This window comes from Meriones unguiculatus, chromosome 20 (assembly GCF_030254825.1).
Source record: "Meriones unguiculatus strain TT.TT164.6M chromosome 20, Bangor_MerUng_6.1, whole genome shotgun sequence".
In the NCBI taxonomy this organism is placed as follows: domain Eukaryota; kingdom Metazoa; phylum Chordata; class Mammalia; order Rodentia; family Muridae; genus Meriones; species Meriones unguiculatus.
Window position 1 is genome coordinate 37216917 of NC_083367.1, and position 21437 is coordinate 37238353.

A 21437-nucleotide genomic window follows, 5' to 3' on the forward strand; every position below is an offset into this window, starting at 1 on the left:
AATCTTTTCCTCATCTTTGTTTTCATTCAAGAAAGTAAATGAAGCAAAGAGAACGCAGCAAGAATATTATGAAATGGAGCTTAAAAACCTGCAGAATAGATTGGAAGGAGAAATGGCCCAATTAAAAGAGGCCCACTGTAAGACCTTAGAAGAGTTAGCGCGGAAGCACCACACGGCGATGGAGACTGTTCACAGCAACGCAAGCAGAGACAAGAAGAAGCTACAGATGGTGAGATTAAACTTGACCCACCACTGCAGGGGAAACTGGGGAGCATTTAGTGACGGTCCCACACGACCTCTACTGTGGAGGAACATTTGCTTGAGTTTCATGGCTCCTTTCTTGTTAGCATGCTTTAAATCATGGTGCCAGTGGTAATGACCACAAAGGTGAAGGTTCTTCCCTGTCCTTCCCATGAGACGTGGTCTCACTCTATCACCCAGCCTGTTCTTGCCTCTGTCATTCTCCTGTCTTTCCCCCCTCCCCCCTTGCAAGTGCATGCACCACCACCCCTGGCTTACATTAAGTCCTGATGGAAGTGTGGTTTATTAAAGCAGACTGCTTTATGCAAGCCCTTACAGAAACACTCTAGATCCGGGGCTCTTTCATCATGGGATAACTCCCCTCAGGAAGCCTTAACTGGGAACATCATCAGTGTGTGTGCGTGCACGTGTGTGTGTCTTTTTATTTTCCTTACTTCCTTAAAGAATCATTTTGTTAATAGCACTGTATGACAGCCAGTATTTCACATTAGAAAATGCAAATTGTCCGACACACCTGCCTTTACACTTAACTCTTCGCCTGTCAGCTGTGGTGACGTGGACCCTCAGCTGCGCTGCTGGCACCTTCCCTGACTCAAGACAGTGTGATGTCCCACTAAGGATCAAGTGAGGACAGGAGTTGAGTGCTTAGGCATGACCTAGCTGTGGTGATCAATAATGTTCCAGCATTTGCTGTCATGTTCCACACACTGCGGATAGGTTTTAAACTTTTTTTTTTTGCTTTATGTTTATGACACTTGATTGGTTGCTACACCCTGTGGGCTAATTGGTAGCCAATAAGGGGATGTGCTCAATTTCATGCAATCTGAAAAACCTGGTCAGACCTGGGTCTGAGCTCTTTCAAACCATAAGGCATTTAAATAGCCTCATTCATGTGATTATTAATAAGGGCTCTGTTTTATATAGCAGCACTTTACAGTTTACAAGTGATTTTTCTGTGATATACTTATTGATACTTATGACTTGAGATTAGTGTCACAAACCTTAGTAAGTGGAATAGAGAGAATGTAAATTTAGATTTTTTTTTACCATGATAGTCCATAACTTTGTTGCACAAGACTGGAAAAATATTTTAAGATGTAAATATTAAAAATTTAAGTAAGATCTTTTGTTAGAATGTTACTTTTTGTCTTTTGGTTTTTCTGTGTAGACTTGGCTGTACTGGACTTGCTTTGTAGACCAAGCTTGCCTTGAACCCACAGAGATCCACCTGCCTCTGCCTCCCTGAGTGCAGGAATTACAGGCATGTGCTATCACACCTGGCTAGAATGTTACTTCTTTCTGAACTATTATGTGTTTGTCTAGGTGGAGACAAAAATCAGTGACAAGCCTGATTGCCATTGTCCCCGTGCCAACTCATGTGTCCCCTCCTTGGGTAGTTCTGTGCCTGCTGAAGGAGGCAGCTGTGCTCTGCTCAGGGTTACAGTACACACTGCTGCTTCCCTTGCAAGTGTTTATCGTTTTCATATACGTTCGCTTTTAATCGATGGTGTCCTCCTGCTCTTAGATGTTCTTTAATAGCGTCCTAGTTTGCCTTTGCCTCATTTCTCCTCATCATCTCTTTGTCCCCTGAATTCTAATTTTGGAGCAACCTGCAGACCCACCCTAACTCGGTTCTTTTAAAAGGATCATTTAGACGTGATTGTTTTTATGTGTGTTTTGCATCGCATGTGTGCCATGACCGTGGAAGCCAAAGGAGGACATTGGGGCCCATGAACCTGGAATTAGAGAAGCTTGTGAGCCAACACGTAGGTGCTGAGAATCAATCTGGCTCCTTTGGAAGAGCAGTCAGTACTCTTAACTGCCGAGTCCTCCCTCCAGCCCCCACCTACAGTTAGAGTTCTTTGCCATCAGAAAGACGACTTGGACTTTTCTGTATGTGAACAATTCAAAAGCTCTGTGTTGGGGAAGCAATACATACACCTACTCACCCCCAGCAAGAGCCTCGAACATACCAGAGTTAACAGTTACACCAGTGTCCAAGCTGAGGACATGAGGAGTGTTTCTTGGGATTCCTAGCAGGAGCATGGATGAGGAGTTACTTACAAGGAGTAGGGATGACTCAAAAGCTCACTGCAACATGGGTGACAGCTCATGAAAGCTGCATGGGTGTAGGCAGCTGCACGGGTCTGAGAGACTCAAAGCTGGGCTGGCCAGAGCCCTTCCCCCAGCCATTGTTTCCTCCTTTTATAAAGCTGAAGAGCAGCCTTTGAGAATCCAGCAGGTTTTCCCTACCACACCTGTGACATTTTTACTTACCTCCTGAAGCTCTTGAGCTCCCAGAGAGAATGTTTCTGTTTGCAGGGCTTTGCCACAGAGCCCTCTGTGTTGCCCTCTTAGTACCATTTACAACATAGCTTGTTTTTTACCTGCTGCTCCTATCTGTCACAGCCCAGCTAGTACAGTAAGTGTAAGCTAAAACTGGCTTTCTTCCAGAACACTCTTTCTGTAGAGTCAGAGTTGTTTCTTTGTTTTTTGTTTTTTGTTTTTTTAAGAATATTTAGGGGAAACAGATCAGTGCCTTGTTCAGCCAGCATCCACCAAGTAGACGGGACCAAATGCAAAGACCCACAGCCATTGTGCAGAGTGAGAGACCTTGGAACACTCAGCCTTAACTGGGATGTCTCCCTCAAATCCCTCCCCTCAGGGCTTAGGGAACCCTTCAGAAGACTAGGCAGAGAGAGTAGAAGAGCCAGAGGGGATGGAGGACACTGAAAAAACAAGGCTCTCTGAATCAACATGATCAGCACACACATAGAAACTCAGAGACACTGAGGCAGGGGCCTGCACCAGGTCCTCTGATATATGTTATGGCTTCCAGTTTAGTGTTTTTATGGGATTCCTGACTGAGTAGTGAGTCTCCACTTCTTATGCCTTCTCTTGGGCTCCTTCTATTTGTTTGTTTTGTACTATTCTGGCTTGTTAGTTTTTGTTTTATCATATTTTAATATTAACCCTTAGAAGTCTGGGGGTTTTTTTTTGTATTTTTGTTTTGTTTTGGTTTGGTTTTTGGTTGTTTTTTTTTCTTTACTAATGAGAGACAGAAAGGGAGTAGATCTAAATAGAAGGGGCTGTGAGGAAGAAATGGGAAAAATAGAGGGAGAGGAAACCATAATCGGGAGGGAAAAAAATCTATTTTCATAAGAGAAAAAAAGAGAACTTATTTTAAGAGGCTTACTGAGTAACAAATGTTTATGAAAATGAAAGAAAACAAAGTTTAGCTAATATGACATCTCTGCTACTTATTTATTACAAAAAGGTTCTATTTCCCGAAACTGTAGAAAAGTCACCTTCTGGAGAAGTGGACAAAGACGACATGTGCAGAAGCAGTGACCCAAGACTGCTCTCCTCGGGCAGATTAGGCTTTGTCTGGCTCCTAGAAACTGGGGTTTCAGGGGGGTGCCATCTTCCCCCAAGATGAAAAGCTCGCCTGCTTAAACTGTATGTTCCAGTAGTGTGATGCTGCAGAGTGCCTGCTTCCCACTGGAACGTTGGAAGAGGGTGCCCATGCAACCAGGCCCTGGTGAAAAACAACGGGCCCTGAGCCCCTCGGGGGCCTCCCTACAGGCTTTAGTTTATACTGCTGTCACAGCTGGAGGAGTCTGGCTAACCTGTCCAGTGCCTGATCCCTCTAGACTCCTCACTGGCAAATTTCCCTCTGTAGGTTGTAATTTGGAATTTTTCACCATAACGAACCATTGTTGGGTATCAGTTGTATATCAAAGCCTATGGCTACTCCTAGAATACCATCCAGCTCCAATTTGTCAAGAAGGTTCCTAGCACAGATTTTCTCACCATATACTGTAGACACACTGCTCTGACCACGGTGTGTTTGTACACGTATGTGCATTATGTTTAGACATTCCTTTTCCTCTGCCTAAAATGCTCAGTTGCCCTCTACTCTGCCATTATTTTTAACAGGTGCCTTAGTGATAGCAACAAAACGAAATGAGCTGATAGTGAGACAAAGTTATATAAATGCAGGTTTATTGGGAGAGAGGGGGAGAGAGAGAGAGGAAGGAAAAGCACCCCCAGAGAGAGAAAGGAGGGGAGAAGAGGAGGAGAGATACAGAAAGAGAGAGAGGAGAGAGGGGCAGAGAGAGAGAGAGAAGGGGAGGGGAAGAGAGAATGAAAGAGAGGGATAGAGGAGCCGAAATACCTGGATTGTACAGTGAAGGGCCTCTAGGAGAGGAGAAGCCCCGCCCCGGGGCTGAGGAATTCAGCCACACCTTGCAGCAGGTAGGGACCGAGGATTTCTGAAACCAATCAGTTAAGGTTTCTATGCTGCTTCGACAAAACACCACGGCCAAAAAGCAAGTTGCAGAGGAAAGGGTTTATTTGACTTACACATCCAGATCATGGCCCATTGCTGGAGGAAGTCAGGACAGGAACTCGAGCAGGGCTGGAACCTGGAGGCGCAAGCTGATGCCGAGGCGATGCCGAGGCAGGCCATAGAGGGTTGCTGCTTACTGGCTTGCTTCCCCCGGCTTCTTCAGCCTGCTTTCTTATAGAACCCAGGACCACCAGCCCAAAGAACGTACCACCCACAGTGGGCTGGGACCTCTGCCTGTTGATCACTAATTGAGAAAATGCCTTACAGCTGGATCTCACAGAGGCCTTTCCTCAACTGAGCCTCCTTTCTCTGTGATGACTCTAGCTTGTGTCAAGTTGACACACAAAACCAGCCAGTACAACTGGCAGTGCTTTTCAAACCATACTTAGTGTCAAGTCCAGAGGAAACTGCAGTTCTCCAAACTCCCAAAGGCAGTTCGTATATCCAGAAATGAGCGCAGCCTGGATTGAAGGAGGATTCCTTGAAATTGGGCAAAAGCCAGCATTCCTCAGGAACCTGTAAAACTGGTTCTGCTCTACCAAAAGGAGTCATTTCCTTACCTCTGGTGGAGGGACATGGAGGGACATATGTTACCAGTAGCACCTATCACCATATCAAGGCTCATACTGGCCTCCAAGCTCCCTCAGCATTACAAACACCTGTAGCACATTTCAAAGTCCTACCCAAAACTCCCTCGAGCTCATGGGATTCTCTCCAGCAGTTACTCATTCCACTTAAAACCCTGCTATCCCTGCCATTCTCTCTATGCTGTTTCTGCTCCTCTCACTGTGTTTTCCGTATTCTCTATCACCTGATAGTCTCCCCTCTCTCCCAGCTCACGCTGGCCATGTCCAGTCAGCTGGGCATGTCCAGCCTACTTCTTTCTCTCTCTGCCCTGGACTTTTCCAGATGCCTCTGGCTGTTCTCTCTCTTATGTCTACCCTTAACCAAACCACGGAGTGGTCCTGTCACCAGTTTGCTCTCTCTCTTAAGTTTCCCTCCAAGTTTATCAGTTCCCTACCTGGATAATTCCCTCTTCTCTCTGTATGTTCAATTTAATTTTGATGAGTAAGGAGTTTCTTACTTGGTACTGTCAGTTACTAAGACAGGCTCCATACCATACCGCACAGCCAGTGAGGCCCAGGTATTAAGTAGCATGCCTGGAAAATAGATAAGTTCTTTAGCAAGTATCAGTTTAACTGATTTTACAGTCAGATTACCTTCATTTTGTTCGTGTTAGTTCTCAACTACATTCCATAGTCGAACAGTGATTTCCAGAAATGTTATAGAATTTTTATGTATGTAAACATATAAGAGAATGGAGAATTCAGGAGAATTAGAATGCTTGCTTCTATCACGTCAAATTATTATTTATATCATGATTTTCTGATTGTGTGCAGTGTCTTAGCCAGCCACACACACACTCATGATTAAGAGCATTATCTAATGGCTTGATCAGAATGATTTCATCTACGCCATTGAGTATTAAATGGAGTCACAGTTAACTGTTTCAGGGAAAGCTCATTTGCAAAGTAAAATTTTAACAGGACTGTCTTTATTGGAATCTTCAGGAATATGGTACCCCAATCTTGCTAATTTAAATTTTGTTTTCTCTTTCTAAGGAATTGGAGGAACAATATAAAAAGGAGAAACTGAGTCTGGAAGAGGATAAAAATCAGCTTCAACTAGAGCTAGAAAACGTGAAGCAAGTTCTGAAAGACAAGCTGACTTCAGCCAATCAGGAGGCAAGAGCTCTTTAGGCCTTTCGCCTACATTACGTATATGCTTTGTAGTAATGTAATCTGGTTAGCAGTGTGTTGGTAAGTGAGCAGAAGTGGCCAAAGATCTTGACTCAGTGATGAATTTCCTAACACGTGTTTATGTCCCATTTGGTAAACATTTATTATTTAAAAACATTAAATGGCAGTGTTTTTGTGGAGGTGAACCAGAAGCAACTTGTGCAAATTAGAAGCTTAGTCTTCTCTATGCTGAGACCTGTTTTAAAGAGATAGAAACTTTGCAGGCTGTGGTATTTTTACACAATGGAATACTACTCAGCAATCAAAAATGAGGAAATCATGAAATTTGCAGGCAAATGGTGGGATCTAGAAAAGATCACTCTGAGTGAAGTATCCTAGAAGGAGAAAGACAAACATGGTATATACTTGCTAATATAGACCTACAAGATATAATAAACATAATGAAGTCTATACACCTAAAGGAGATAAAGAAGAAAACAGACATGAGGTAAGATGATCAATCCTCACTTAGAAAGACAAATGAGATGTGATTGGACATATGACAGGAGTCTACCGCAGAAGGCATCTGAAAGATCCTACCAAGCAGCATTTCAAAACAGATACTAAGACTCATAATCAAACCTTTGGCAGAAAGGGAGTTAGTATGACAGGGAAAGGATAGGAGCCCCACAAAATATATCTGGGCACAGGGGATTTTTCTGAAACTGTTTCTCCAACCAAGGACCATGTATAGATATAACCTAGAACCTTTACTTGGACGAAGCTCGTGGTAGCTCAATAACCAATTGGTTTCCTATAGTAAGGGGAACAGGGACTATATCTGACAGGAACTCAATGACTGGCTCTTTGACTCCCCACCCCCCAAGGGAGGCGCAGTTCTGCTAGGCCACAGAGGAGGACTTCGCAGCCAGCCCTGAAGATACCTGATAAAACAGGGCCAGACGAAAGGGGAGGAGGTCCTCCCCTATCAGTGGACTTGGATAGGGGCAGGGAAAAGATAAGGGAGGGAGGGTGTGATTGGGAGGGAATGGGGGAGAGGGATGCAGCTGGGATGCAGAGTTGATAAAGTGTAAATAATAATAACAAACAATAAAAAAAAGAAATTAAAAAAAAACTTTGCAGGCTCTAGATACTGGCTTCTAAAACAAATTGTTGAATCTATAGGAAAGTATTATTTAGTCTGGGAAAGAAAAGGCTAAGGATAGAATACAAGAAAAATGTTGGAAGTTAAAAAAAACTTGCAAGTAAATATATACATAGAGCTTCATAAATCATGCCATTAGGCCCTCCTGTCTCAGTGTGGCAATTGCCAAATGCTTCCCTAATATTTCCCTTTTTATCTTTCTAGTTCATCCCTGTATGGCTTTTTGGGTGAGCTCCCTCTGACTCTCTAACTCACTTCTCGTCTTTACCCTTCTCATTTTGCTTTTCCTGTTTCACTTATCTCATCTTTCCCAACAGCCCTCTCATGCCCCTTTCTTTTTACTCTGAACCTGCCGATGGAAACCACAGCAAAAGGCACAAGTGCCCCTGAGCGGGCTGTAGATTGCACTCGGGGTTCTTAGATTGTTTTTAAATGTTTATCCAGAGAAAGTGCTGCAGACTACTTTGGTGAGGATAGTCTTAGTGTGGACACTGGTGGAAACCCAGACTATCGTCTGTTGCCCTAGCTAGTCCACACCGACTTCACAAATGCACTCTCATCAAAATCCACACAAGTTTCCGTGTCTTGCTCTCATTAGAATGCACTTCAGTGACCATCTGTTGCTTGTGCGGGCTCCTCGGGCTTCCTTTCTCATTTCTAAATGGTTTGTCTCAGTATTTTTCCAACCTACAGACTGAAACTTCCCTGAGAAGAGTTGCAGTGAACATGTAACTTTTTCTTTTCTCCTGGCTACATTTTCAGTTATGTTTCAGTGTCCTGACAGTGCTTTGGTGCCTCATTTATTGTGGCTCCCCCAGAATCTGCTTGGCTCATTGCTCTATACAATTCTGCTTTCCCTTTGGACTGGGCAGCCTTTCTGATCTAAGCCTCCTAACTCTGCTCTCCAGGAATAGAATTCCTATTCTGTTTCCTGAACTTAAAATGAAGGATAGCCAAATTTCCCAGTTAACCAAGGTTTCTATAAAAACCATTCACAAATCATTAGTGAAAACAGATTATAACTACATTATTATGCTGCATTAATTAATTAATACTGTATTAACTAGAAAAAAGAAACACTGGCGATATTACGAATGTTCTAATATAATAAGTGTTTGAAATCATAAGGAGGGATTCTTAAGGATTTTATCACCTAGCCTTCAGTGACTCCAAATGGCATACATTACAGTGATGTGAGAGCAAAGTTTAGGAACTCAATCTCAACCCTGTAAGTCATGGTAACAACATGCCTCGCATGGCTGTGTCACAGCCTGAATGTTAGCACATCTTTATGGAACCACAGCATGACCTGTTTGCTTGTTCAGTGAAAGCTGGAACTTGTGCCCACAAAAGAAAGCATTCCATACACAAAAGAGAAAGAAAGAGAAAGGAGAGTGTAAATGGGTGATAAGTTGCTCAAATTCCTGTCTTTACTACCTTACAAGAGTTTACAAAACAGCAAGGAAAACAAGTGCCACTATTTTGTTTTTATAAACTAAAGAGAAACAAGGAAAATAATTTTAATGTCGCTAAATTTAAGAACTAGGAATGAGTAAAATGACATTCCATGGTCAGAAAATTAGCTGTGATAAAAATTGAGGCCATGCAATGTTGCTGAGTGTGTAGCAAGAGATAAACACCCAGAGGCAGCCGAGGGCAGGATGAAGCCATGTAATTCTTCCAGAAAAGGACTTAGCAGCCTGTGTGGGAGCCTCGGGTAGACATGCCCTTTGACAGCAGCTTCAGTTGTGTGTTTTTCACTGTAAGCAAATAATAAAGGATTACTGAGAAAATGTCAGCACTGTTTATGGGAGAAATCCAGAAGTAGCTTTAATTTCCACAGAACTCTTTGTTTCCACAAAAGAAAGGAAGTCTTTTTCTAATTCACATAGAAGTGTCTGCCATCTGTGTCTCTCCTTGCTCTGGAGCTGTTGGCATGCCCATGGGGATTGCCTGTTTCTGCATGGAAGCACCATGTGGCCTGGTAACAGAACAAAGTCGAGGAAAACAGAAGTACTGGAGTTCTTTTTACAGGTTAAATGCTTACATACTCAGACGTTAAAGAGATTTTATTCCTTAACCAGTATGTTTATATGAAGAATTTTAGTTACTGACTCATTCATTTATTTAGTAAACATTAAATGGTTAGGCATGGTGATGCGGTGGCAATTAACATGGTCCCTGATATGATGAGGTATTTATAAGTCTAGCTAGATGCATACTGTAACAAGAAAGATAAGTGATGGATGGGCTGGACAGGATGGTAAGTCGAGGAAATAGTATACAAAGGCCCTAATGCATGGGTTTTTGTAGATGCTACAGGAATATCAGTCTGGATATGATACAACAGCAATGTCAACAATGGTATTGCTTACTGTCTGCCAGGCATTGACCTGTATTCTTCTCTCCTTTATCCATAATACAAGGCAAGGTAGTAGATTCTAGCTACTAAGTCACTTTCGAGTGATAAAACGTATTCATGCTACATCCTAAGTGGGTAAAATCAAGATTTCAGTCCAAGTGGTATTATTTTGAGCTTAATTTAACTGTCATGACCACAGTACCTTACCCTTCCAAGAAATACAAAGACCAATGAAGAAAGATTGCTAAGGCAGCTGGAGAGTTAAGCAGCCTTATGGAACAGAGGCTGTGAACAATTTTGACTATTAGCACAGGTAGAAAGCTGTTAGAAGAGCTAAGTACAAACTTGTGGATGTTCTTAGGGCCACATCCATGCTCACATCCATGCTCACATCCATGCGCACATTCATCATTTGTAAAAGTTTACTCTGTGCTTCCTACGAGAAGGGGTCGGAGAACACATCTCGGGAGGAGGTGTCTACCTTCTACATTGTCTCAGGGGTCATAATATCAAGAAGAATCTGGGTTATTCTATCTCTGTTGCAAAGAGCAGGTTCCGATGCAAACCAGCAGAAGGACAAAGGAAATACTACGGCCCCTCATTAAAAGGTTTCAAGATAATGTGAACTCCAAGAGACTGGATTCAGAACCGAAGCTGATGACACTGGAACTGGGTTTCTTTGTCTCCTCTTGGATTTGCCATCTTGGTGTTGACTTTATTCTTCAGTCATACATTCCTTGGGGCATGGTACAGCTGACGAAAGAGCGCTAGGAGACCATTTTTTTTTTAAAAAAGTCTAAATCTTTATGGATGATGTGTTTATCCCCATGACTACTCCTGAATCTTTCCCAGTGGCTGCAGAATGAGGGAACTGTATTGAGTGATACTCTGACCGACCTGGTATCTGGAGTTTGGCTGAATTCCTGCTAAGGCCACAGGATACCAATGGGGAAGGAGGGTAGATGTCCCACGTGCCAAAAAGAGATTTTGACAGTGGCAGACAATAGTTTTCAAACATAACCCATATGTATTATACTCATAGAAACAGGAAACTGTTCTTGTCATATAGTTGATTTTTTTACTTTATTACATTTACCTATGCACAATTTAAAAGGTTTTGCTTATTTAAATATTTCCTTTTTTTAATTTTTTTATTAATTACACTTTATTCATTTTGTATCCCCCCCATAAGCCCCTCTCTCCTCCCCTGCCGGTCCCACCCTTCCTCCCCTTTCTGCATGCATGCCATTCCCCAAGTCCACTGATAGGGGAGGTTCTCCTCTCCTTTCTGATCTTAGTCTATCAGTTCTCATCAAAAGTGGCTGCATTGTCCTCTACTGTGGCCTGGTAAGGCTGCTACCCCCCTCAAGGGGAAGTGATCAAAGAGCAAGCCAATCAGATTATGTCAGAGGCAGTCCCTCTTCCCATTACTATGTAACCCACTTGGACACTGAACTGCCATGGGCTACATCTGTGCAGGGGTTCAAGGTTATCTCCATGAATAGTCCTTGGTTGGAGTATGAGTCTCTGGGAAGTTCCCTGTGTTCAAATTTTCTTGTTCTGTTACTCTCCTTGTGGAGACCCTGTCCTCTCCAGCTCTTACTATTTCCCATTTCTTACATAAAATTCCATTCACTCTGCCCAACAGTTGGCCATCAGGCTCAGCATCTGCTTTGATAGTCTGCAGAGCAGAGGCTTTCAGAGGCCCTCTGTGGTAGGTTCCTAGTTTATTTCCTGTTTTCTTATTCTGGCTTTCAGAAGCCCTCTGTAGCAGGTTCCTAGGTTGTTTCCTGTTTTCTTCTTCTTCTGATGTCCATCCTCTTTGCCTTTCAGGATGGGGATTGACTGTTTTAGTTAGGGTCCTCTCTCTTGCTTAGTTTCTTTAGATGCACAGATTTTAGTGGGTTTGTCCTATGTTGTATGTCTATATGAGTGAGTATATACCATGTGTGTCTTTTTGTTTCTGGGACAACTCACTCAGAATGATCCTTTCCAGGTCCCACCATTTACCTGCAAATTTCATGATTTCCTTATTTTTCATTGCTGAGTAATATTCCATTGTGTAGATGTACCACAATTTCTGCAAGCATTCTTCAGTTGAGGGGCATCTGGGTTGTTTCCAGCTTCTGGCTATTACAAATAAAGCTGCTACAAACATGGTTGAGCAAATGTCCTTTTTGTGTACTTGAGCCTCTTTTGGATATATGCCTAGGAGTGGTATGGCTGGATCTTGGGGAAGCGCTATTCCTAGTTGTCTGAGAAAGTGCCACTTTGATTTCCAGAGTGGTTGTACAAGTTCACATTCCCACCAGCAATGGAGAAGGGTTCCCCTTTCTCCACAACCTCTCCAGCATGTGTTGTCACTTAAGTTTTTGATCTTGGCCATTCTCATAGGTGTAAGGTGAAATCTCAGGGTTGTTTTGATTTGCATTTCCCTAATGGCTAATGAGGTTGAGCATTTCTTTAAGTGCTTCTCTGCCATTTGATATTCCTCTACAGAGAATTCTCTGTTTAGCTCTGTTCCCCATTTTTTAAGTGGATTACTTGGTTTGCTGCTTTTCAGCTTCTTTAGTTCTTTATATATACTGGATATGAGTCCTCTGTCAGATAAAGGGTTGGTGAAGATTCTTTCCCAATCTGTAGGCAGTCGCTTTGTTTTGATGCCGGTGTCCTTTGCTTTGCAGAAGCTTTTCACTTTCATGAGGTCCTATTTATTAATTGTTGCTCTTAGAGCCTGTGCTGTTGGTGTTCTGTTCAGGATGTTTTCTCCTGTACCAATAAGTTCTAGGGTATTCCCCACTTTTTTTTCTAGCCGATTTAATGTGTCTGGTTTTATGTTGAGGTCTTTGATCCACTTGGACTTCAGTTTTGTGCAGGGTGATAAGTATGGATCTATTTTTATTTTTCTACATGTAGACATCCAGTTGGACCAGCACCATTTGTTGAAGATGCTATCTTTTTTCCATTGTATGGTTTTGGCATCTTTGTCAAAGATCAGGTGTCCATAAGTGTGTGGGTTTATTTCTGGGTCCTCTGTTCGGTTCCATTGATCCACCATTCTGTTTCTATGCCAGTACCATGCAGTTTTTAAAACTGTTGCTCTATAGTACAACTTAAGATCAGGGATGGAGATACCTCCAGAAGATCTTTTATTATAGAGAATTGTTTTAGCAATTCTGGGTTTCTTGTTATTCCATATGAAGTTGAGAATTTTTCTTTCCAGGTCTGTAAAGAATTGTGTTGGTAATTTGATGGGAATTGCATTGAATCTGTAGATTGCTTTTGGTAAGATGGCCATTTTTACTATGTTAATCCTGCTAAGCCATGAGCATGGGAGATCTTTCCATCTTCTGATATCTTCTTCTAATTCTTTCTTCAGAGACTTGAAATTTTTTTCATACAAGTCTTTGACTTCCTTGGTTAGGGTTACTCCGAGATACCTTATGTCATTTGTGGCTATTGTGAAGGGTGTTGTTTCCCTAATTTCTTTCTCAGCCCTTTTGTCTTTTGTATACAGGAGGGCTACTGATTTTTTTTGAGTTGATTTTGTATCCGGCCACTTTGCTGAAGGTGTTTATCAGCTGTAGGAGTTCCCTGGTCGAGTTTTTGGGGTCACTCACGTATACTATCATATCATCTGCAAATAGTGATAATTTGACTTCTTCCTTTCCAATTTGTATCCCCTTAATCTCCTTCAACTGTCTTATTGCTCTAGCAAGGACTTCCAGAACTATGTTGAAGAGATATGGAGAGAGTGGGCAGCCTTGCCTTGTCCCTGATTTCAGTCGGATTGCTTTAAGTTTCTCTCCGTTCAGTTTGATGTCAGCTATAGGCTTGCTGTATATCGCCTTTACTATGTTTAGATATGTGCCTTGTATCCCTGATCTCTCTAAGACTTCAAACATAAATGGATGTTGGATTTTGTCAAATGCTTTTCCAGCATCTAGGGAGATTATCATGTGGTTTTTTTCTTTCAGTTTGTTAATATGGTGGATTACATTGATGGATTTCCGTATATTGAAGCACCCCTGTATACCTGGGATGAAACCTACTTGGTCATGGTGGATGATATCTTTGATGTGTTCTTGTATTCAGTTTGCGAGTATTTTGTTGAATATTTTTGCATCAATGTTCATAAGGGAGATTGGTCTGAAATTTTCTTTCTTTGTTGAGTCTTTGTGGGGTTTATGTACCAAGGTGACTGTGGCTTCATAGAATGAGTTTGGTAATGTTCCTTCTGTTTCTATTTTGTTGAATAGTTTGAAGAGAATTGGTGTTAGCTCTTCTTTGAAGGTCTGGTAGAATTCTGTGCTGAAGCCATCTGGTCCTGGGCTCTTTTTAGTTGGGAGACTTTTGATGACCCCTTCTATTTCTTTGGGGGATATAGGACTATTTAATTGATTTACCTGGTCTTGATTCAGCTTTGGTAAGTCAAATTGATTAAGAAAATTGTCCATTTCATTTAGATTTTCAAATTTTGTGGCATGTAGACTTTTGAAGTAAGTCCTAATGATTGTTTGGATTTCCTCAGTGTCTGTAGTTATGTCCCCCTTTTCATTTCTGATTTTATTGATTTGGGTGGTGTCTCTATGCCTTTTAGTTAGCTTGGCTAAGGGTTTGTCGATCTTGTTGATTTTCTCAAAGAACCAGCTCTTGGTCTCATTGATTCTTTGAATTGTTTTATTTGTTTCTAATTGATTGATTTCAGCCCTGAGTTTGATTATTTCCAGCCATCTACTCCTTTTTGGTGTGTCTGTTTCTTCCTTTTCTAGGGTTTTTAAGTGAGCCATTAAGTTGCTTGAATGTGCTGCCTCGAATTTCTTCTTGAAGGCACTTAGTGCTATGAACTTTCCTCTTAGCACTGCCTTCATTGTGTCCCACAAGTTTGGGTATGTTGTGTCTTCATTTTCATTGAGTTCTAGGAAGATTTTAATTTCTTTATTTCTTCCCTGACCCAGCTGTCTTTTAGTAGCAAGTTGTTCAGTTTCCATGTATGTGTAGGCTTTTTGCTATTTCTGTTATTGTTGAGGTCCAGCTTTATTCCATGGTGATCAGACAAGATACATGGGATTATTTCAATCTTCTTGTATCTGTTGAGGCTTGCTTTGTGACCAACTATGTGGTCTGTTTTGGAGAAGGTTCCATGAGGTGCTGAGAAGAAGGTAAATTCTTTTGTGTTTGGGTGTAAGGTTCTGTAAATGTCTGTTAGGTCCATTTGATTCATGACCTCTGTTAGAGATATTGTTTCTTTGTTTAATTTCTTTTTATTTGACCTGTCCTTTGTTGAGAGTGGGGTGTTGAAGTCTCACACTATTAGTGTGTGTGGATCTATGTGTGGTTTAAGTTTTTTCAATGTTTCTTTCACAAATGTGGGTGCCCTTGTATTTGGGGCATAAATGTTCAGGATTGTGATGTCTTCTTGGTGGAATTTTCCCTTGATGAGTATGAAGTATCCTTCCCCATCTCTTTTGATTGATTTTGGTCGAAAGTGTATTTTATCAGATATTAGAATGGTTACTCCTCCTTGCTCCTTGCATCCATTTGCTTGGAAAGCTGTCTTCCATCCCTTTACCCTCAGGTAATGTCTATCTTTGTGACTTAGGTGCGTTTCTTGTATACAACAGATTGATGGGTTTTGTTTACACATCCATTCTGTTAGTCTGTGTCTTTTTATTGGAGAATTAAGTCCATTGATATTGAGAGACATTAATGACCAGTGGCTGTTAGATCCTTTGAATTTGATGTTGGCTGTGGTCATACGGTTGTGTGCTTGGTTGCTTTTTGTTTTACTGTAGTGGGGTTATTTATTTCCTGTGTTTTCTTGAATGTAGCTAGCTTTCTTGGGTTGTATTTTCCCTTCTAGTACCTTCTGTAATGCTGGATTTGTTTATAGGTATTGTTGAAATTTGTTTTTGTCATTGAATATCTTGTTTTCTCCGTCTATGAGGACTGAGAGTTTTGCTGGGTATAGTAGCCTGGGCTGACATCTGTGTTCTCTTAGGGTCTGCATGATATCCTTCCAGGCCCTTCTGGCTTTCATAGTCTCTGTTGAAAAGTCAGGTGTGATTCTAATGGGTTTGCCATTATATGTTACTTGGCCTTTTTCTCTTGCAGCTTTTAGTATTTTTTCTTTGTTCTGTATACTTATGGTTTTGATTATTATGTGGCAGGAGGATTTTCTTTTCTGGTCTAATTTATTGGGTGTTCTATAAGCCTCTTGTATTCTTATTGGCCTCTCCTTTAAGTTGGGGAAATTTTCTTCAATGATTTTGTTGAAAATATTTTCTGGGCCTTGGTGCAAGGAATCTTCTTTTTCCTCTATTCCTATTATTCTTAGGTTTTGTCTTTTTATGTTGTCTTGAATTTCTTGGACAGTCTGTGTCAGGAATTTTTTAGATTTAACATTTTCTTTGACAGATACATCTATTTCTTCCATTGTATCTTCCACACCTGAGATTCTTTCTTCCATTTCTTGTAGCCTATTGGGTATGCTAACCTCTGTAGTTCCTGCTTTCTTCCCTAAGTTCTTTCTCTCCACCATTTCTTCCATTTGTGTTTTTTTTTAATTTTTCCAATTCTATCGTCATGTCTTGAGCTATTTTGTTGTTTTCCTTCACCTGTCTGACTGTATTTTCATGGTTTTCCGTCAATTCCTTCAGCTGTTTGTTTGAACAATCCACTGTTTCTTTTATTTCATTCAGTGATTTAAGCATTTCCTCTCTAAAGGCCACAAACTGTTTGGCTGCAGCTTCCTCTATTTCTTTTCGTATTTTATTTGTTTCCTCTGTTATCTTCTTCATGAGCATAGATGTTAGGTCATCTCCTTGAATTTCAATTATGCTGTGGTATCTAGGGCTATTTGCCCCTGGATAACTGGGTTCTGGAGATGCCATATTGCTCTGGCTTTTGTTGGTTGAACTTTTACGCTGTCCTCTACCCATTGGGCTATCTTAGTTGTTTGAAGTTAGTTTCTGGTTGTTCCTGGACTCTTGTAGTGGAGAGAATCCCTTTGGCGGGAAAATGGTTTTTCCTGAAGGAAGCCTTCTCAGCTTTTTGGGTATAGTCACTGGATGGCTGGTGTTTTTCAGGAGTTGCTATAGCTCACCTCAGGCATAGAGACCTGGGTGGTAACTGTGGTCCTGATTAGTCAAGAGGGCTCTCCTCTCACCGGGAGAAGTCCTGGAGACAGCTGCCCTCCTTCTGGGTTTCTTGCTGTAAATTTAGTGATCAGCTGCTATAACCTGTGTGTCCCGTGGTTTGGTCGATTTTGTTAGGGATAACTGGTTGCCCCTTGGAGCAGTATCTGGGGGTTGATCTCAGGGTTCCTGGTCTTTTGTAGGTCTGAGGTTGGGGCTCTGTGCCCCAGAACCCAAGAGCTAATCTGTGGCGGGTGAGTACTGCTCTCCTGGTAACAGCAGGCTATCTGGGGCACAGCAGTTCCCTGGGTTGGGTCAGTCTGTGGGACCTTTTCCGGGGATATACTGGGTTGCCTAAGTCTGTCCCCTTTGCTTCGTTCCTTGTTCCTTGTGAGGGTTTCTCCAGACAGTGACTCTAAGACTCTGGTGTCTTGGGGCGCACAGTTCTGCCTGTAAGGTGTATTTGGTACAAAGCAGGTCTCTGGGCTGGTGGAGCGTGCGCCCGCCTGCTAGTCTGCGGGAGCTGGGTTCCCAATCACTCTGTGCTCCCTGTTTGGGCCCAGATCTGTGATGGCTGGGCGTACTCACCTGTTTGCGATCTGCAGTCTGTTAGACTTTCCCTAGGTGACCCCAGCAGCACATTTTCTTCCTTCCCTGTGGGGCCCTCTCTGGACGGGGATATGCGCATTGCAAGAATAGGATGTCTGTGATGCCAGGGAGGAAATGTGTGTCTCAGAGGGTGCTGAAGAAAAGATAGCTTTCTTTGTGAAATCTATGTTTGTAAGAAAATATTTGGAAAAAAAAAAAGACATGTATTTTAAATGAAAGCCTGTCTATTTTCTTTTCAAATGAGTTTGACTTCATAGAATTTTCTTAGATTTTTAAAGTATTCGATTCATGGATTTTTAAATTTTAGAGGGTTTCTGCCCACCCAGCCAACAAATTGTCCATTTGTTTCTAGTTCTAACTTAATCAAAACTTTGAGCAACTTTTAAATAGAGACACAAGTACCAATTACACCCCTAAGATATATGTAAAAGATAGCCAATATTGACCTAAATGTATTGTCTTTCCAAATAAAAGGAGGACTCAATTCATGATACATAAATGCTTCAATTTTTTAAAATGCTTTAAAGCAGTTTATGTTTTACCTTTTAATGTAATCTTCATCTTGCTTCAGTTCCTTTTCATAGGTGTTTTATTATGTGATATAACTAGGAATTTTCTTTAAGCCCTTGTTACATTATGGTCCTGGAAGCTGGAAACTGTAGACTTGGAAGTCTTTTCAAGAAAACAAACAAGCAAACAAATAACCAGTGGTAAAGAGTATCATGGCTAAGTGCTTCTTCCAAATTCACAAAGAAGGGATCCATTCAGGAAAGTCAAAAATCAGGAAAACCTCTCAGAAGAAACTGTGGATCTGCTGCTGGTCTCCCATTGTACAGCGTATTAAAAATACTCGTTCATTCACAGATTGGCCGCCTCCAAGATCTGGTAAAGAAAAGTGAACAAGGTCTCGGCTCTGCTGAAGGACTCATTTCCTCTCTTCAGGACTCCCAAGAGAGGCTTCAGGATGAGCTGGACCTGACAAAAGGCAGGCTAAAGGAGACCAAAGATGCCCTATTAAATGTCCAGGTAACTGCATAATTCTACTTAATCTAAATGTCTGAATATACAAATATACTTGGGCCACTTTATTTAAAGCCTACACAGGCGCCATTTATGTATAATTAGTGTACTAGTTCCTGGGTCTCCCATTAGAAAGTATTGCAAGTGTTGTGACTTGAGCACAACTGAACCTGTTGGTTCTAGAGGCAGAATCTAAGATGAAGGTGCTGACAGGGACATCCTCTCTGTCTTTTGTCTCTAAGAGGGAGCCATTTCCTTTGAGGCAGGTTTTTGTAGCCCTGAAGATTGTTTTGCATTTAATCACATCATCTCAGCTTCTACCTGTCTCCACATTATCATCTTATAAAGGTAGTAGTCATATTGGATTAAAGATTCAGTGGCTTCCGATAAGGCCTCATTTCAGGTAAATAAAACTGTGGGCGCTGTTTCCAAATACGCTTGCATCCTGAGATAGACTGAGTCTCGGGGCTAAGATGTCAGGAAGAGTTTTTACAGACACAGTTAAATCCAGGATAATTGGTATGTGCCAGTTCTTTTCTTGGTTGAAGCTAAAGCTTTCATGTATAACAGACGAGGGCTTCTCTGTGACTTACAGGTCTCAGAAGGCCCTGCCTTTCCCCTCCCATTCTTAGGAAGTACAACAAAGTTCCAGAGCCTATAACACTACGTAGACAAGGGTTCTTCACGCCTCCCTCTGGGGTGATCTGGGGTGTGGCCTCAGTACACGGGTGGGCCTGTGAGAATTCTGCATCCGCCACTTACTACCTCACTTGGACAGAGCTGCGTTTTCCTCCTTGGCACTTTAATGAGTCAGGGGGCAGGATAATAATACTTTTCATATCACAGTTACAATAATTAAAACAGATAAGCTCTGTACACTAGAGTGTTCACTGAAGCGTAACCATTCAGTTTATGTTGGTTTCACTAATGATATTAGATTTAAGCTTAGAATTGGTGACTCTCCTAGTGTATGTGTCCTTGATGTGCCTCCTATACTGTGTGCATATAATTCTATTTAGGTTTTACTTTCATTATTTTGGAAATAATTGCGTGGACTTTGAATACCAATTGCATTTTAGTTTTGATATCTATGACAAAATAAATAGATGGCTTCTGTAGTAGCTATGTGATTCAATGGTGCTAATGTGACAAGGAATAAGTTTGTACTTAGTGTTACTATAATATATGATATGTTTAATTTATGTGATGCCAAACACTGCCTATTACCTCAGTGGTAGAAATGAGGCTGAATGGAATGACTACATCAGATTAAGAGGTGTTTTTGTACATTAGCAAAAGTAAAATGAAGAAGGAAGGTATTTTAAATTGGTAAATCTATTTAATTGAAAGTTGCACATGGTGTGTGTGTGTGTGTTTATGGTACCTCACCCTGGTATTTACCTCATTCCTAAACTTCAGTGTATTTCATCCTGTAATTCTAGCCATAGAGAAATTCGATGTCTCTGGCCTCTGAGGGCACCTACACTCACATGCACGTGCACATGTCAACACACACACACACACACACACACACACACACACGCACACTTAAAAATAAGTCTTAATGCAGAATGTTTTAAATAAGAAATGCTTTGAGTGTAATTAAAATAATATTTAATTACCGCCTGTTGTGGAAAAATGTTTCCTAGAGGCCGAACAGGTGTCTGAATTCTGTTTTTATTAGCCAAGTGAACAGCATCGAATGGGAATTTTAATACCGACTTGCTTGTTTTGTCATTAATCTAAATATAGCCTTTAAATCTGCTATACCTCATGCTATCAGTCAGAGAGTGATCCAGAAATGGCCATCACAGTGACGGAAGGATAGACCAGAACCTGCTTCTCTTTTGCCGGGTGCTTTTGAGCAGCCACCACACTCACAGTGGTCCATAGTTGGTGCCCTTGTCCAGATATTAACCTCCAGCCACCGGCTCCAGGGACTCACTTGGTTTATGCCAGTCTGCAAGGATTTCTTGTGTATCGTGTCAGTATCATAGCATTAAACACGTGAGCCTGTAGCTTCAAGGTACATAAGAAAAACATCCAGCCAACATAAATTCTTTGTAACTCCTTTACTCATGCTGATGGTATACAGATGTGATGATTAGACTTTGGACAAATAGCCTGATTTTAAACATGAATATGAAGTAGTTGGAGGAACATGACTGTATGACGTATGTTCATGATTTTAAAAAAGCTTTAGTAAACTAACTTTAAACTGTTTGGATAGTATAAGCTTTGATTTTAAAAAATTAAGCACCCCCCCCCCAGTGCCAAAATTCCAACAAACAAACAAACAAAAATCTTATCTTTGTTTGCTTGCTGTGAAAGATTCCTTTGTCTTAGGTTCACACTTTGACCTCCTAATTATATAGATTCAAGGATCTGTGCGCTGAACCCTTTGAAATCACAACCTCAAATAAAATTTCCCTCTTCAAAAAAAAAAATTAAGGAATGAACATTTAAAATATAGAATGTTTCCCATGTATTTTGTTGAAATATCCTGACTAATTCTCCTAGCTAGCATTATTATTATGTGAGGGTTAGCACATTCTGTATAATCACGCTCTTCTTCTGCCTGTGCTTGTGGAGACCAGTCTTCACTTGTCTTTCTGTCCCTCAGGCTGAGCTAGAACAAGAGCAGCAGCAGCATGAAGAAACACTAGCCACCATGAAGGAAGAAGAGAAGCTGAGGGTGGACAGAATGGCCCACGATCTAGAGATCAAATGGACTGAAAATCTTAGGTACAATGGGGTTTCGCAGTATGATCTCACTGTGGGAATATTTCTGTTT

The 21437-nt window shown here is 41.4% G+C and overlaps 1 protein-coding gene across 11 annotated transcripts in view; it reads left to right on the plus strand.

Moving 5' to 3' along the window:
* Fam184a (family with sequence similarity 184 member A) overlaps positions 1-21437 on the plus strand; it is a 108101-nt gene that overhangs the window by 48764 nt on the left and 37900 nt on the right. For all 11 annotated transcript variants that reach the window (XR_009587876.1, XM_060373185.1, XM_060373184.1 and 8 more), the window contains exons 5-8: positions 32-229; positions 6235-6357; positions 18488-18649; positions 21267-21388. Coding sequence is in view for 10 of the 11 variants with exons in the window: in XM_060373185.1 (XP_060229168.1) it covers positions 32-229; positions 6235-6357; positions 18488-18649; positions 21267-21388 (605 nt within the window). In the remaining variant the exon portion in view is untranslated. The remainder of the gene's footprint in view (positions 1-31; positions 230-6234; positions 6358-18487; positions 18650-21266; positions 21389-21437) is intronic.